General features: G+C 38.8%; 2 protein-coding genes across 2 annotated transcripts; both read right to left on the bottom strand.

Annotated features, from left to right (window-relative positions):
- Window positions 1-4,068: 4,068 nt before the first annotated feature.
- Window positions 4,069-7,477, bottom strand: LOC133832744 (uncharacterized). The gene is made up of 7 exons (XM_062263054.1): window positions 7,205-7,477; window positions 6,194-7,096; window positions 5,878-6,109; window positions 4,999-5,340; window positions 4,771-4,916; window positions 4,435-4,509; window positions 4,069-4,371 (listed from the first exon to the last, which is right to left on the bottom strand). The coding sequence occupies exons 1-7, from the start codon at window positions 7,475-7,477 to the stop codon at window positions 4,069-4,071; spliced, it is 2,274 nt and encodes a 757-aa protein (XP_062119038.1).
- Window positions 7,478-7,625: 148 nt separating this feature from the next.
- On the bottom strand, window positions 7,626-8,795 carry LOC133832737 (uncharacterized). Its single transcript, XM_062263047.1, has 2 exons — window positions 8,763-8,795; window positions 7,626-8,663 (listed from the first exon to the last, which is right to left on the bottom strand). The coding sequence occupies exons 1-2, from the start codon at window positions 8,793-8,795 to the stop codon at window positions 7,626-7,628; spliced, it is 1,071 nt and encodes a 356-aa protein (XP_062119031.1).
- Window positions 8,796-14,955: the final 6,160 nt, after the last annotated feature.

The following is a 14,955-nucleotide window of genomic DNA, read 5'->3' as shown; positions in this document are numbered from 1 at the left end:
TTGATTGATAACTGTTGTTATAGGAAAATTCAATCAACAGAAGATACTTACTCCAAGACCCCTCAAAGTCTATCACGCATGCTCTGAGCATGTCCTCCAATACTTGAATCATCCTCTCAAACTGTCCATCAGTCTAAAGATGAAAGGTCGTGCTGAACTTCAACTAAGTCCTCATAGCCTTCTGCAATCCACCCAAAAACTTGGAGGTAAAGATAGGATCTTGGTATGACACTATGGATTTGGGAACCCCATGGAGACGTACAATCTCCCTCACATACAGCTCTACATACTGATCCACAGTATAAGTCGCCTTTAGTGGCAAAAAGTGAGCTGACTTGGTGTATCTATCTATTATCACCCACACCGACTCATGTAGCCCCACTGTCTTGGGTAAACCTCCCACAAAATCCATTGTAATATCCTCCCACTTCCACTCGGGAATACCCAAAGGCTGTAGTAATCTCGCTGGTCGATGATGCTCAGCCTTCACCTGTTGACAGGTTAAACACTTGGTCATGTACTCCACTACATCCTTCTTCATCCCAGGCCACCAATACAATGTCTGTAGATCCTAGTACATCTTCGTAGTGCCTGGATGGAGTGAGTACAGTATAGTATGGGATTCATCCAATATCTCACGCCTAATCACCATATCATTTGGAACACAGATCCGACCCTGATACCGTAGCAAACCATCCTTGGAGATGGAATACTCCTTAGCCACTCCTGCTAAGACATTCCCTCTAACTTCTTGCAACTAAGCATCTACTAATTGACCCTCCTTAATCTGCTCTAGTAGGGCCGACTGAATGTAATATTGGCCAGCCGGCCCACCACCAACTCTATCCTCGCTCTGGACATCTCCTATGCCAATTCTCTCGATATCTGAGTATAATTAAACAATTGTCCCAGGCCCCTTTGGTTCAGTGCATCCACCACTACATTGGCTTTTCCTAGGTGGTAAAGAATGTCACAGTCATAATTCTGTACCAACTCCAACCAACGGTTCTGCCTCATGTTCAGGTCCTTCTGGGTGAAGAAGTACTTCAAAATTTTGTGATTGCTGTTTATCTCGCACTTCTCTCCATATAGATAATGTCACCATACTTTCCATGAGAATACCACCGCTGCTAACTCCAGATCATGGGTAGGGTACCGCTGGTCATACTCTTTCAGCTACTGTGATGTATAAGCTATAACCTTCTCATTCTGTATCAATACACATCCCAGTCCCAGTCTTGATGTATCACAATATACCACAAACTTTCCTCCCTCTGAAGGAAGACTCAGCACAGGTGCTGTAATCAGTCATCGCTTCAATTCCTGAAAGTTGTTCTCACACCTATTGACCAAACGAACCTCAGATTTTTCCGTGTCAATTCTATCATCAGTGCAGCAATCTTCGAGAACCCTCGCAGAAACTACCTGTAATATCCTACTAACCCTAGGAAGCTTCTAACCTCTGAGGCGTTCTTCAGCCTCAGCCAATCTCTCACTTCCTCCACCTTAGATGGATCCCCCTTAATCCCATCCTCACCAATAATATGTCCAAGAAATGTCACTTCTGGTAGCCAAAACTCACACTTCTTAAATTTGGCATACAACTGATGCTCTCTCAACCTCTGTAAGACCTGTCGGAGATGCTGCTCATGCTCTGCCTCTGAACTGGAGTATACTAGGATGTCGTCGATGAAGACAATCACAAACTAATCCAAGAAGTCCTTGAACACCTTGTTCATTAGGTCCATGAAGGTTGTTGGGGCATTGGTCAAACCAAAAAACATGACCAGAAACTCATAATGCCTGTACCTCATTCAGAAAGCCATCTTCGGTATATCCTCATCCTTGATCCTCAGTTGGTGATAACTAGATCGAAGATCAATCTAAGAGAACACCGTCTTTCCCTGAAGTTGATCAAACAATTCGTCGATCCTTGGTAAAGGGTATTTACTCTTGATGGTCAACTTGTTCACATCCCTGTAGTCTATACACATCCTCAAAGTCCCGTCCTTCTTCTTCACAAACAAAACTGGAGCACCCCATGGCGAGTAACTAGGCTTGATAAACCCTAAATCTAGAAGCTCCTGTAACTGTATCTTTAATTCTTTCAGTTCTGTCGGTGCCATCCTATATGGTGCCCTCTACACTAGCTCTTTTCCTGGTGCTAACTCAATAAGAAACTGAATCTCCCTGTGCGGTGGCAGCCCTGGTAAATCCTCAGGGAACACATCCAAGAACTCACAAACTAATCTGGTCTCTCCTGGCCTTGTTGGCAAAACTCTGGTAGTATTCACCACACTAGCTAGGAAACCTATACATATAGGTCCTTGGCTCTCAACGCTGATATCATGGGTATGCGGGGTCCATATACCGCACCCACAAAAACAAAGGGATCCTCTCCCTCAGGCTCAAAAGTCACCATCTTCTTCCTGCAATCAATGGTAGCTCCATATCTGACCAACCAATCCATCCCTAAAATCGTGTCAAAAATCCTCCATACCCAACTCAATCAAGTCCACTAATAACTCCCTACCATCAACCATCACTAGCAGTGCTCTAATCCATCTCCTAGAAACCACCAGTTCCCCTGTAGGCACTATAGTCCCAAACCCTACAGTATAATACTCACTAGGTCTACACAATCTATCAATCACCTTACTAGAAACAAATGAATGTGTAGCACCAGAGTCAATCAATATAGTAAAAGGAGAGCCAGCACTATAAAGCTGACTTGTCACCACCAAGGGACTGGCCTCGGCCTCTGCCTATGTCAAGGTGAACACTTGAGCTGGAGTCAAGCTGTCCCCCTTCCTTGCTTCCTCTTTCTTCACTGTTGGGCAGTCCTTCTTGAAGTGTCTCACCACCCCACACACATAACAGGCATTGGCCCGACATTCGCACAGATGTCGTCTTCTGCACCTCATGCTTTCTGGGTAGCTCCTCCATGTGTCACCGCCTCCCTGGCGGCCACCTTGAACACCCCGACCCCTCCTATCAGGACCAGGAGCGGTCGAAGTGTCAGGGATCTTCCTCTTCAGATCACTGGGGCCTCCGCCCCTACCAGACCCTGAATATGGAGGCACCACCCTGCAAACCTCCCGTCTCACAACGTTCTCCTTCCAAATCTTATTTTCTGCCTCCTCAGCAGTAAGAGCCTTCTCAACGGCCTGGGCATAAGTCTTCCCCTCTGGTACTGTTGTAATTCTCACATCTCGGGCTATCATAGCACTAAGCCCCTAATAAATATGTCCTGCCTAGCTACGTCGGTATGCACTAGATCTGGTGCGAACTTCGCAAGTCTGTAAAACTTCAGGGCGTATTCTGTAACTGTCATGTTGCCCTGTACTAATCCCACAATTTCATTTACCTTCGCTGCCCTGACAGCAACATTATAATACTTTTGGCTGAAAAAGTCTCTGAACCCATCCCAACTCAGAGTAGACACATCCCTCGTTTGTGATGCCACTTCCCACCAAATGTGGGCATCCTCTCTCAGCATATTGATGGACCCAAAACAGGTATGTTTTAAATATTTATAACTCACAAGCGTACAAATCGTATGTGAAATATAGTGTTAGCACGAGATCAAACCCAAAGGAGTTGTGTAAAATCAAAATGAAAACTATTTTAAACCAAAATTAATAAATTCTAACCTAGCTCCTAAGATTGATGAGATTTAATGTCATGAACATAAAATAAAAGATTTAAAATAAAGCTATTTAAGAGAATAAAAATAAACCAATAATGATTTGAAAATAAGTGTTAAAAGGAAATATTATTAAGATACTAGAATCCACAAAATGTAAGTTTAATAATACTTATTAGTATATTGATTCCCAAGTTTTAGTCATAGTTAAAATAAGTCAAACTATCATTTTCCAAATAGATTTATACTTTTTTTTTATCAAGAAGAAGGGATTTACTTCATTAATCAAACAGGCAAAAGATTACAAACACCAGTCCAACAGAATAGCAACCAGAGGCTAAGAACAGTAAGCCTCACCTAAACTAACAAAACATTCTAAATACAAACAATTCAAGACACCAACAGCTCAGCTCAACCAACAATTACATAGTAAAATGTGATAACACTCTTTGCTCCTGGGAAGATAGCTTCTTCTTACTAACACTGTTAAGCCAATGATGAATTAAAGATTTTACTTCAGCAGCTATACTAGTAGCAGACCTAGAGTAATTGTCAAAAATACAACCATTACAATTCCTCCAGATGCTATGTACTACAGCTGCTAATATCATGATAGATATATGAAAAAGGAAGCCATTATTTCTGCTAGAAAGCCAGGTCCTCCATCTATCAAACTCATAAGGCCAAGTACTGAATGCCGTCCACTCAAAAATTTGATCCAACACCTGTTTTGACAGAGTACATTCAAAGAACAAATGGGAATGACTCTCATCAAAACTACCACAAACCGGGCACAATAAAGAGTCAAGAGGCACTCTGAACCGAAGCATGTTATCACAAGTAAGTAGCTGAGCATTGACAACCTGCCATAACAAGAATCTGTGCTTAGGCAGAGATAATCTACACCAAACTACTTTGTAGTAGCCAACCTGTTGATGACACAGAGAACTATTGTATAAGATAGGGGAGAGAAATTTCCCAGTTAAACCAGCAGCCTTAATATTTTCCCTACTGAATTTGCCTCTCAGTTTGCATAATTTTCTCTAGTACCAGCTGGTATCCGGAGGCAGCCTATAGGACCAGAAGTCTGAGCCTTTCAGATAAATTGAATTTATCTGTTTTACCCACTGCAAATCATGCTTCTCAGAGATTGCCCATATATACTTAGCCAATATAGTATAATTCCACATCTGTCCATTTCTGAAGTCGAGCCCCCCATAAGCCTTATGAAGACAGACCTTTTTCCCATGAAGCCATATGATTCTTGCATCTATTGCCATTAACTCCCCATAGAAAACCACGACAGAGCCTCTCAACTTCCTTTATTATGCTTTGAGGAAGAACAAAAATACTCATCCAATAGTTCCTCAGCCCAAAAAGAACAGAATGAATCAGTTGCATTCTGCCAGCAAATGACAGGTGCCTACTTGCCCAAGTGTGTAATCTCATTTTGATTTTTTGAATGATGATGTCACAATCTTCATGCTTCCATTTGGTAGGTCTCATTGGAACACCAAGGTATTTAAGTGGAAATGATCCCTCTGACAGTTTCAATTCAGCAGACATTTGCATTTTTTCAGCAGCTGAAACTCCCCCAAAGAAGACCTGAGACTTGCTCTCATTAATTTGAAGCCCTGTCACAGCACTAAACTCCCAAATCACGCTCTTAATAATTTTTACTGATGACAGAGACCCTTTACAAAATAGCAATAAGTCATCAGCAAAACTTAAGCTAATGAGCTTGAGATTCTCGCACATAGGATGATACCTGAAGGCTGAATTTTGAGCTGCTAAATGGAGGCTTCGGGTTAGATATTCCATGACTAGAACAAATAACAGTGGGGAAATTGGATCCCCTTGGTGAAGACCCTTCTCACCTTTAAACCTACCTTGAACCCTTCCATTAAAGATTAATGAATAAGACGTATTGCTTAAACAAGTCATAATCCAGCCAATGAATCTTGTTGGGAAACATAAGGCCTTTAGAAGCTCCTCAATAAACCTCCAATCTATTGTATCATAGGCTTTGCTTATATCAATTTTAATTGCACACCTTGGTCATATGGACGATCTTCTATAATTCTTAATAATATCTTGACAAATTAGGACATTGTGGGCTATAGATCTTCCTTGTATAAAAGCTCCCTGATTAGTATGAACTAAAATAGGAAGGACTTTGGCTAATCGAGAACAAAGTAATTTTGAAACACATTTATAAATTGTAGAGCAACATGCAATAGGCCTGTAATCCACTGCCCGAATAGGATTGTCAACTTTAGGAATCAAGGACAATGAAGTATTCAGTAACTCTTCTGGTATGAAGCCTGTCTCAAAAAATTGACCTATAGCTCTACAAACTTCATCACCTATGTCTTGCCACATCACCTTAAAGAAAGCTGAACCATAACCATTTGGGCTCAGAGATTTGATGCTAGAAATACTGAACATGGCAGCTCTGATTTCCTTATTCGTGAATGGTTTCAATAACAGCAGTTGCTAATCTAAAGAAAGCTTTAACCCCATATCAACACACTGTTTGTTTAACACCTTGGAAATAGAACTGGGACTCCCCATTATACCTCTAAAATGATTCAAAAAATGAGAAACAACTTCAGAGTAATTATCCACCACCCTTCCTTGCTCATTTATGAAAGTTGCTATTCTATTAGCCTCCTTACGCTTCTTCAAACATGCATGAAAAAAGGCAGTATTCATATTACCTTTTCTCAGCCAATTTATCTTACTTCTTTGAGTCAAAAAACTGTGATATCTTTGCTCTTGAATTCTAAAATTTTCAGCTCTAATCTTAACATTGTCTTGAAACATAAGATTGCTAGGATGGTGTTGAGCAAGAAATAAAGCTTCCTGAAATTGGTCCTTTGCTTTTTGAAAATGGACTCCTATATCTCCAATACAGTCCATGTTGAATCTCTTTAATTTATGCTTTAGTCTCATTGTCTTCAAAAAAATAGACTTCAATCCTGTCCCCTTCATCGGCTGCCTCCAATTGTCTAAAACCAACTGCTTAAAGTTTACATGTTCAGTCCAGAAATTGTAGAACCGGAAAAGCTTTATACCCATATTCTCTACTGGCATAATAGAAATGGTACACGAGCAATGGTCTGAAACTATTTCCCAATTATACACAGCTGAAGTGTTAGGAAATCCATCCAACCATTCCTCATTTATAAAAGCATGGTCTATCTTGGAGTAAATACGAGCAGCTCCATCTTGATTGTTAGTCCATGTAAAAAAGGATCCAGTACTTTTTAGAGCTTCCAAATGATTCATAGCAATCCAATGAGAAGAGTCTACAAGTTCCATCTGAGAAACTGGCTTTCCCTCACTTCTATCCCTTGCTGTAAAAATAGCATTAAAGTCGCCTAAAATCATCCAAGAGAAAATTGGACGAACAATCTGAGATAAACCTTGCCATAAGGCCTTCCTCCCCTCCAATGTGTTTCAGCCATATACAAAAGTAACATTAAAAGAGTGTTTGTGACCTGTCATTTTAACAAGGCAATGAACAAATTGATTATCCTCCTCTAAAACACTTACTTTGACAAACACTTTCCTCCATATGATCAAGATTCTTCCCTCTGTCACAGGACTAGTATAAAAGTCCCAATTCTTGAATTTATTAGCCATTAATTCCTGCACTCTTATTCCCTTCATTTTAGTCTCCAAAATAGCCCCAATCCCTACTTTATTCTTACTACAAATATCTAACACAGCAATATGTTTTTTCAAGCTATTCAATCCCCTAATATTCCAGCTAAGGATATTACAATTATCCATTAGAAGATTGCGATTTACCCCTGCCTCCTTCATTCCCCTCTGTCTGTTCCTGAAGCACCCCAAACAAATTTGTCAACTTCTTCCCTTGGACCTCATTTTTGTTTGCATTCTTGTTATTACTACCTATTTGGCCTTGCTTATTCAGAGACCCTAGTTTCTTAGGAGTTTGCCACTTATTTTTTTATTTCTGGCCCTCAACATCAGTTGTCTTCTTAATCACCTCCCTAGTTCCTAAACATTGTCCCTGTCCGGCTTCAGCATCTACAATCTGCTCCTTAGCCAGTTCTAGAGTTGAATTCAGCACTTGTTTTTCCTTATCCCGTCCAATCTCATGAGATGTTTTAGGTAGAGTAGCTTTCTGAACCGATTGTGGCATCAGTTCCTTGAGGCAATCAGTCATAATATGTCCATAACCATCACATTTTTTGCATTTGACAGGCAGCCATTCATATTCCACCCCTTGCTCCACTAGTTGACCTTGCTCATTCATATAGTGTATAATTCTAGGAGGATTATCTGAAAGTTCGACCTCCACCAAAATCCTAGCAAACTGAACCCTAGTTCTCTCTCGAGTAAACTTATCGACCATTATCGGTTTGCCTATAGTACTAACTAAAGCACTAAGGCATTTGCTTCCCCAATATTGAAGGCCAAGATCATGTAGTCTAATCCACAGAGGAACTAAGCGGATCAAACGAATCGCACTCAAATCGGTTGTCCGTGGTCGAACAATCACTGGTTTTCTGTCAAAATGAAGGCAACCATTCTCCAAAACATGGCTTCGAGTAGCCTCATCATTAAACTTAACCATTATCAGACCCATAGTCATCCTAGCAATTTGAGAAATCCCTAGATGACCCCAAACTCTCTTGATAAATCCTTCAAACACAGCCATTGGAGGATTAGCTCCAAGAACCATACATATGACTGCTGAGTTCCAGTTAGCCGACTGGTTTCTCACTTCATCCTCATCAATTAGAGCAATCCTCTTACCATCCTTAACCAGTGGTTCTGCATATTCTAGTTTCTGATCACTAAAAGAAAGCTTACCCGATTTGAATTGATTCCAATGCTTTTGGGCCGAAGATTGATAGTCTCCAGCTTCCACTTTGTCCGCCCAGCTAGACGCAGCAAACTCAGGAACTTTTGGCTCACCTTCATGTACCTCACCATCAGCGATCTCTCCCAAATTAGACTCAATTAGGGTCTTACCCACTTCCTAAACATTGCCTTTGCCAACAGCCTCTTCATGAACGAATTCGGTCTAATTATTCTCATTTTGGATTGAAGGCAGGCCTTGAGCTTCTGATCTTGTCACCGGTTTCCTTGCCGATTTCTTCTTCTTCGCCATGGAAGAGGGGGAAAATCGCTGCAAGAAAACTTGATTTCAATTGTTGGAATTCTGGGTTCGCGGGGTTGTGCCACTACGCTAATAGATTTATACTTTTAAGAACAAATTATTTCTAAAAAAATAAGATTTTTCTTCACTTTTCAAAAAAATATAATTTCAAAGTATTTAATGTGAATCAACCTAATGAAACAACAAAAAATCAAATAACATTATTTATAAGGCCAAACATAATATTTTTGTTCTAAGCATTGGATGTGTACAATTTAACGACACATCTTACACAAAGAATATTATGTTTTGCAAAATGAAGAACAAAGTGCAATATTATCTAACAATCCAAAATATGAGATATTAAAGATGAAAGACATATATGAAGAAGAAAAATCCATAAAATTTGTTGCATTACAAGGGAAATCAACATACAACATAAATATTATCTAGTTACAAGTTGCTTCATCATGATCTTAATAATCTTATGAAAAAGATTAGAAACACATAACTAGAATAGAAATTACAAAATAAATAAAATACATACTTGAAAATGCTCTTGAAAAATACCAAAATGGAAGAGATAATGGTAGAGAGAAAATGGTAGAAAAGATGATGGTTACCCAAAAATTAAGCACCCTAAAATGGTCTTGAAATTCCATATTTATAGCCAAAATGAGAGCATTAAAATAATCAACTTAAATTAATTAAATTGATTAAATAAAGTAAATATGGTATGTAGAGGTAAGTTATAGGGTGTAGTGATGCTGTTGTGGTGAAATATGTGGAAAAATTGGGTAAAAATGTGGCATTTTTGGACATAGGGGACAAAGGTACATTGTGGGCTCAAGAGAAGGGGTGTTGGTGGCTTGGTGGGTCTGGCAAGCGGCTGGGCTTGTGGCGAATTGGGCCAGGCGGCTGCTGGGCTGGAAGGGCTTTAGGAGGCAGCTGGGGATGTTGGGTCGAGTGGTTGGAAGTTGGCTGGCCCAAGGGAGGCAGTAGGGGCTGGCATGCTTCGGTCTGGGTTGGGCAGAGGCGGGCCTGGGACTTCGACTGGGCTGAGTGGCTGGGCAGGAGGCCCACGGTTTCTGAAGGGCTTTGGGAGCTTGGGCCAATAGCTCTTTTGGTATTTCAATAATATCATTTTTCCTTTCTTTTTCACATTATTTTCTTTTCTTTTATTTTCTTTTTGTTTGAATTTTCAACCCACAAATTTTATGCATCATCATTCCTACAAAATAAACACAAATTAAATTAAAACTAAATATTTCCAATAATAAAATATTCAACATGAGTTTTATGAAAATATTAATTAAAATTAATTTACTTAAACATTTAAGCTCAAAAGTGCATATTTTTACTTCTAACTTAACAATACTAATTTCAAATAATTAAAATACAACAAATTATAATAAAATATCTATAAAAATCTAAAAAATTAAAATAAGACTAATAAATTAAAAATTACTTAAAAACTTTTTAAGTTACTTAAAAACTTAAAAACTAAGCAATAATTAGCATAAAAAATGTGGTAAAATAACTTTATTTTGTAGAGTTATCATATATAGGTGGCATAGGCCACCCTATCACTACCTTCTACCCTTATGAAATCTAGGATTAAGGTAATCATACTCATCCAATGTTCGGCCTTCAGTGGATCTGGTCCTCCCTCAAAGATTGGAGGATGTTGTCTCCTAAATCGCTCATACAATAGCTCCCACCTGTTCCCAACCTCAGGTGTCTGTAAAACTGGTGCTATAACAGGTGGCATAATAGGTGCAACACTCCCTGACAAAGCCTGATGTCTCAGTAATCGAATCTGCTTTTCCTGACTCTGCAATTGGGCTTGCATGTCTGCCAATATCTGCTGTCAGTTCTCAGGGACTGGCGGAGGGTTCTGGCTCTGGTCATCATCTCTAGTCTCAGATCCAGTGCCGACTAGTCGTATGGATCGCCTTGGATGCATAGCTATCCAAGTTAATCTGCAATCGATGACTCGGCGGTCAGACTATGATGACAGGGTAGCAATATTTCCATGATTCACCATTGGAACTCACCCAATCACAAGCAATCATGATATAAACAATTATCCAAATATTCATCCACATGCAATCAATATGCAAATAATCATTCAAATATTCATTCACATGCAGCAGCAATGCTAATAAGCATGCCTCAATATAATCACATAGCAGTCAAGGGTCAGGCCCTATCAGTATCTCATGCTCCCTATTCATCATATAGTAAAGCATTCATATTTCATTCAAGTATCGAAGCATATAATCTCATGTATACAATTACCAAACCCTAAGTCAAGCTTGTCTATAGCAGCGAGTGTACATGTCTAGCCAGTCTTCAAGAATCCTAAAACCTAGACCGCTCTGATACCAAGTTGTAATGCCCTAGGTAACCAAGACCGTTACACTATGTTTTTAAAGTAGTGCAACACTTGCTAATACAAGTCGTTTAGTTGAAAACGTGCTCCTAAAGTCATAAACAAGTTAGGGTTAAAAAACTTTGAACATAAACAGATAATTTTTCATTTAAATAAATGTTTAGTATATGGGATCACAAAAACAGGGTTAAAGAACAAATTTACAAACTTCCAAAAGCCAAATACAAGTAAAGGCCACTCTAATGGCAAAATACACATTTTCAGTTTTCTGTCCCTGTACAATCCCTCGACTGTGACGGATGAGCAGCTGACAATGTACACCTCGCCCCCAGAGCTCTCCAACTCATGGTTGATCCATCTTACCCTTGCCTTTGCCTTTAAGTTTGAGCAGAGAAAGTAAAATGGTTTCGAGCACGATCCTCAGCCCCAAGCCTTGGAGATAGACCTGAGTTGATGAGCCCAACTCCTGGGTAATCTTGGTTGTCTTTAACTTAGCTTTCCTCTCAGCTTAATCCAAACCAAATCCAGCCTAAACCTTAACTTCTCCTCTAGTTTTCCAGCTTAATCCTCTTGGTTCCAAAGCTTTACCTTCCTTCAAGTTCTACTAGAGTGAGAGAGAGATGGAGTGATATTGGAGCCATTTTCCTCACATGTCCAATATGTTCTGAATATCCTTCGAGCCTAACTGACCCTATCCTTACTCCACACCCAAATGACCAAGCTGCCCTTCTAATTTAACTAGTCCTCAAGTGACTCCTAGGGGTGAAAAGGTCATTCTCCCCCGGTTAACGCTAATTCCTCAAATGTTCCCAATAGCTACCAATTAATCTGATCGTCCAATTAATTACCAGTTCTTTACTCAATATTTAATAATTCCCAAGATATCACCTAAATGCCTAAAAATAACCCTAGGCTTCCCCTGAGTCGGGTATTAATCCCCGTCGTGACTATTTTTCCAATCAGCTCACTAGGACCGTCTCGGGCCATATGCTGCAAATATATCCACATAATAATGTGGTCTCAACAATTTATCATATATAATCACATTTATGCCATCAACGGGCCAAAATTACAAATATGCCCTTATAAGCTAAATAAGGCCCACATGCATATTTAATACTCATAAACATGCATTTCACATATCCATATAATCATATAATCATGCATGCCATATAATCATGTATTTAATCATTTAATCACATATATACCACTTATGCCCTCCTGGCACGCTAATCAAGGCCCTTAAGCCTTATTAATGATTTTGGGTCGTTACATCCTTACCCTTGATAATGTAGTACAGAGGCGACCTAGGGACCATGGACCTATAATACGAAGCTCCAATAAACCAGAATATTAATTAAACTCTTTAATTCAATAATCTTATTTCTTAATTTCATGATTACTCCGCTATAAATATGGAATTGCACGCTAAGTATTTATAGAATTATATTTACAGAGATTTCTCTTGTAGGCCATTGATATAATCCATAAATGTAGTTTTGTCCTCCATTTATTGGTTTGTTACTTAGAGCTAGTCAAAATTATCATTTTACCCTTCTAATTACCTCTTGTTCCTTAAGTACCATTAATTCACTAGCGAATAATTAATCTATAGTCAAATTATAGATTTGAGCTCAATAACTATTCATTTCCACAATCAATCCTTAAGGGAATCAATATTCGATCCGTTAGGAAACATGGATTCCATTTTTTTAAAATCAAGTTCCTAGTTATTCATGATATTAAATCTCCAAAACAAAAGTCACTAGCCTCATTATATCAAGAGACTTTAACAAATGAACCAAAAGATCCAATAAACACAAACAGGAGTTCATATAACTTAGGATTTAGATGGATCTACAAATGATCATATATTATAATAAGGATTAAATCTTTATAAAAAAACAACAAGTATATAAAGATAGTTAATACATATTGGTCTTGTCATATATAATCGCTATTATATACAGCACGTTTACCAAGATGTCTATTCTAATGACCCAAAATCACTAGTGTGCCTGGAGGGCATAATTGGTTTATGTGTGATTTAATGATTAAATGCATGATTAGATGATATGCATGTTGATGAGTATTAGATATGCATGTGGGCTCTGTTTAGCTTATAAGAGCATATTTGTAATTTTGGCCCATTGAGGGCATAATTATGAATAAATATATGTGATATTAGTGCGAGACCACATTATTATGTGGATGTATTTGGATTATTCGGCACGAGGAAATCCTAGTGAGCGGATTGGCGAAATAGTCACGGCGGGGATTTATACCCGGTTCGGGGGAGCCTGGGGTATTTTGGGGAATTTATGATATATATTGGAGAGTATTAGACATTGGGTAAATAATTGGTGATTAATTGGATGACGGGATTTAAGTGGTAAATATCAGGAGCACTCGAGGAATTAGTGGGAATTGGGAACAAATGACTATTATACCCCTAGATTAAGTTAAAGGTCAGTTTTATTTGGAGGGGCAAAATGGTCCCTTCCTAAAACTAAGGATATGCTCAGTTTTATTAGGAAATAACAGAGAAGATTATAGAATAATCTAAGGAAAGAAAGAAGAGAAAAAGGTCTCAGCTCACTCACTCTCTCCCCCTCATGTTTTTCCTCCTCTCACTCTCCTTTGTGGACTTTGAAGCTAGGAATTCCAGAGGAGTCTAGGCTAGGATTTGGGGCTGTGATCCTTGGAGTAATTGAAGGAGTTCAACTGGAATTTGGTTCTCAAGTTGAGGTAAGGTTTAAGGTTTTTGAGTTTGCTGAGTTTAGTTGAGTTTGATTTCTGAGTTTGGATTTTGGGTGGAAGTTTAAGGATTTAAGCTTGGGAATTGGAAGAATTAAAGCTTGGAAGGACACTGAAGACAACCTAGGGTTAGATTCATCCAGCTGAGGTAACAATTTCTACCCTTTATTGTTCTGGGTTTTCTGGTTTTCAATTGGTGTTCTTGAGCTTCAAGCTCAGTTTCGATTTCTGTGTTTGGTGAGGTTCTTAGCTAGATTTTGAGTGTTATTAAGTTGTGTTGGAGGAGATACAGTGATTCATGGACTCAATTTTGTGTTTGGTTGATGATTGTAGTGGATTTTTGGAGCTTTGGCTCGGGAAAATTCGAGGAGAGAAACCCAAAAATTTGCATTTCTGGTACTAGCGCTGTAGCGCTAGGCTACATTTCTGGGGGGCTTGAGTCTCTGACTCTAGCGTTGTAGCGCCCACCAGGTAGTGTTGTAGCGCTAATCAGCCTTCTGAACTTGGTTTTTGGGAACTTTTTAGGGTTTTGTGTAATGACCCAACTATGTCTAAGACATTGGACCATTAAAACTACTAGACATAGCTACTACTATTTTTATACAAATAAAAGAAATAACATATCTTTATTAAAAACCCAAGATATTGTATCAAATACAAGATAAAAATAGAATATGATAGGGTATGGGATCCCATTGTTTATAAAACATAAAACATAACTTTAAATACTAATTGCGGAATTACATCAAAAACATAATTTAAAAGACTTAAAATAAATAATATCCTCGATCGACACGCAGTCCATTGAATCCATTCATCGTCAACACACAAGCCAAGCTACCAAGAATCCTTCCGCCTTCCATATTTATTTTCCAGCATCACACTAAAAATAAAGGAGTGAGCCTAATGCCCAACAAGGAAAATATACTAACAAAGCATACATCATAAATCATAAGCATAAGACTATATCATAACCACATACTATAAAACATATATCATAACTCTAACCCTTGAAAATGA

The sequence above is a fragment of the Humulus lupulus genome, chromosome 1 (genome assembly GCF_963169125.1).
Source record: "Humulus lupulus chromosome 1, drHumLupu1.1, whole genome shotgun sequence".
Classification (NCBI taxonomy): domain Eukaryota; kingdom Viridiplantae; phylum Streptophyta; class Magnoliopsida; order Rosales; family Cannabaceae; genus Humulus; species Humulus lupulus.
Note: the sequence above shows the minus strand (reverse complement) of the source record. Positions and strands in the feature narration are given on the sequence as shown.

Coding starts and splice junctions, on each gene's coding strand:
- LOC133832744 (XM_062263054.1), bottom strand. CDS start 7,477: ATGAAGGAGGCAGGGGTAAATCGCAATCTTCTAATGGATAATTGTAAT. Junction 7,097..7,204: donor GGAGGAAAGTGTTTGTCAAA/GTAAGTGTTTTA, acceptor AACACATTGGAG/GGGAGGAAGGCCTTATGGCA. Junction 4,372..4,434: donor TTGACTCTTTATTGTGCCCG/GTTTGTGGTAGT, acceptor CTGTCAAAACAG/GTGTTGGATCAAATTTTTGA.
- LOC133832737 (XM_062263047.1), bottom strand. CDS start 8,795: ATGGCGAAGAAGAAGAAATCGGCAAGGAAACCG. Junction 8,664..8,762: donor AGAAATCGGCAAGGAAACCG/GTGACAAGATCA, acceptor GGCAATGTTTAG/GAAGTGGGTAAGACCCTAAT.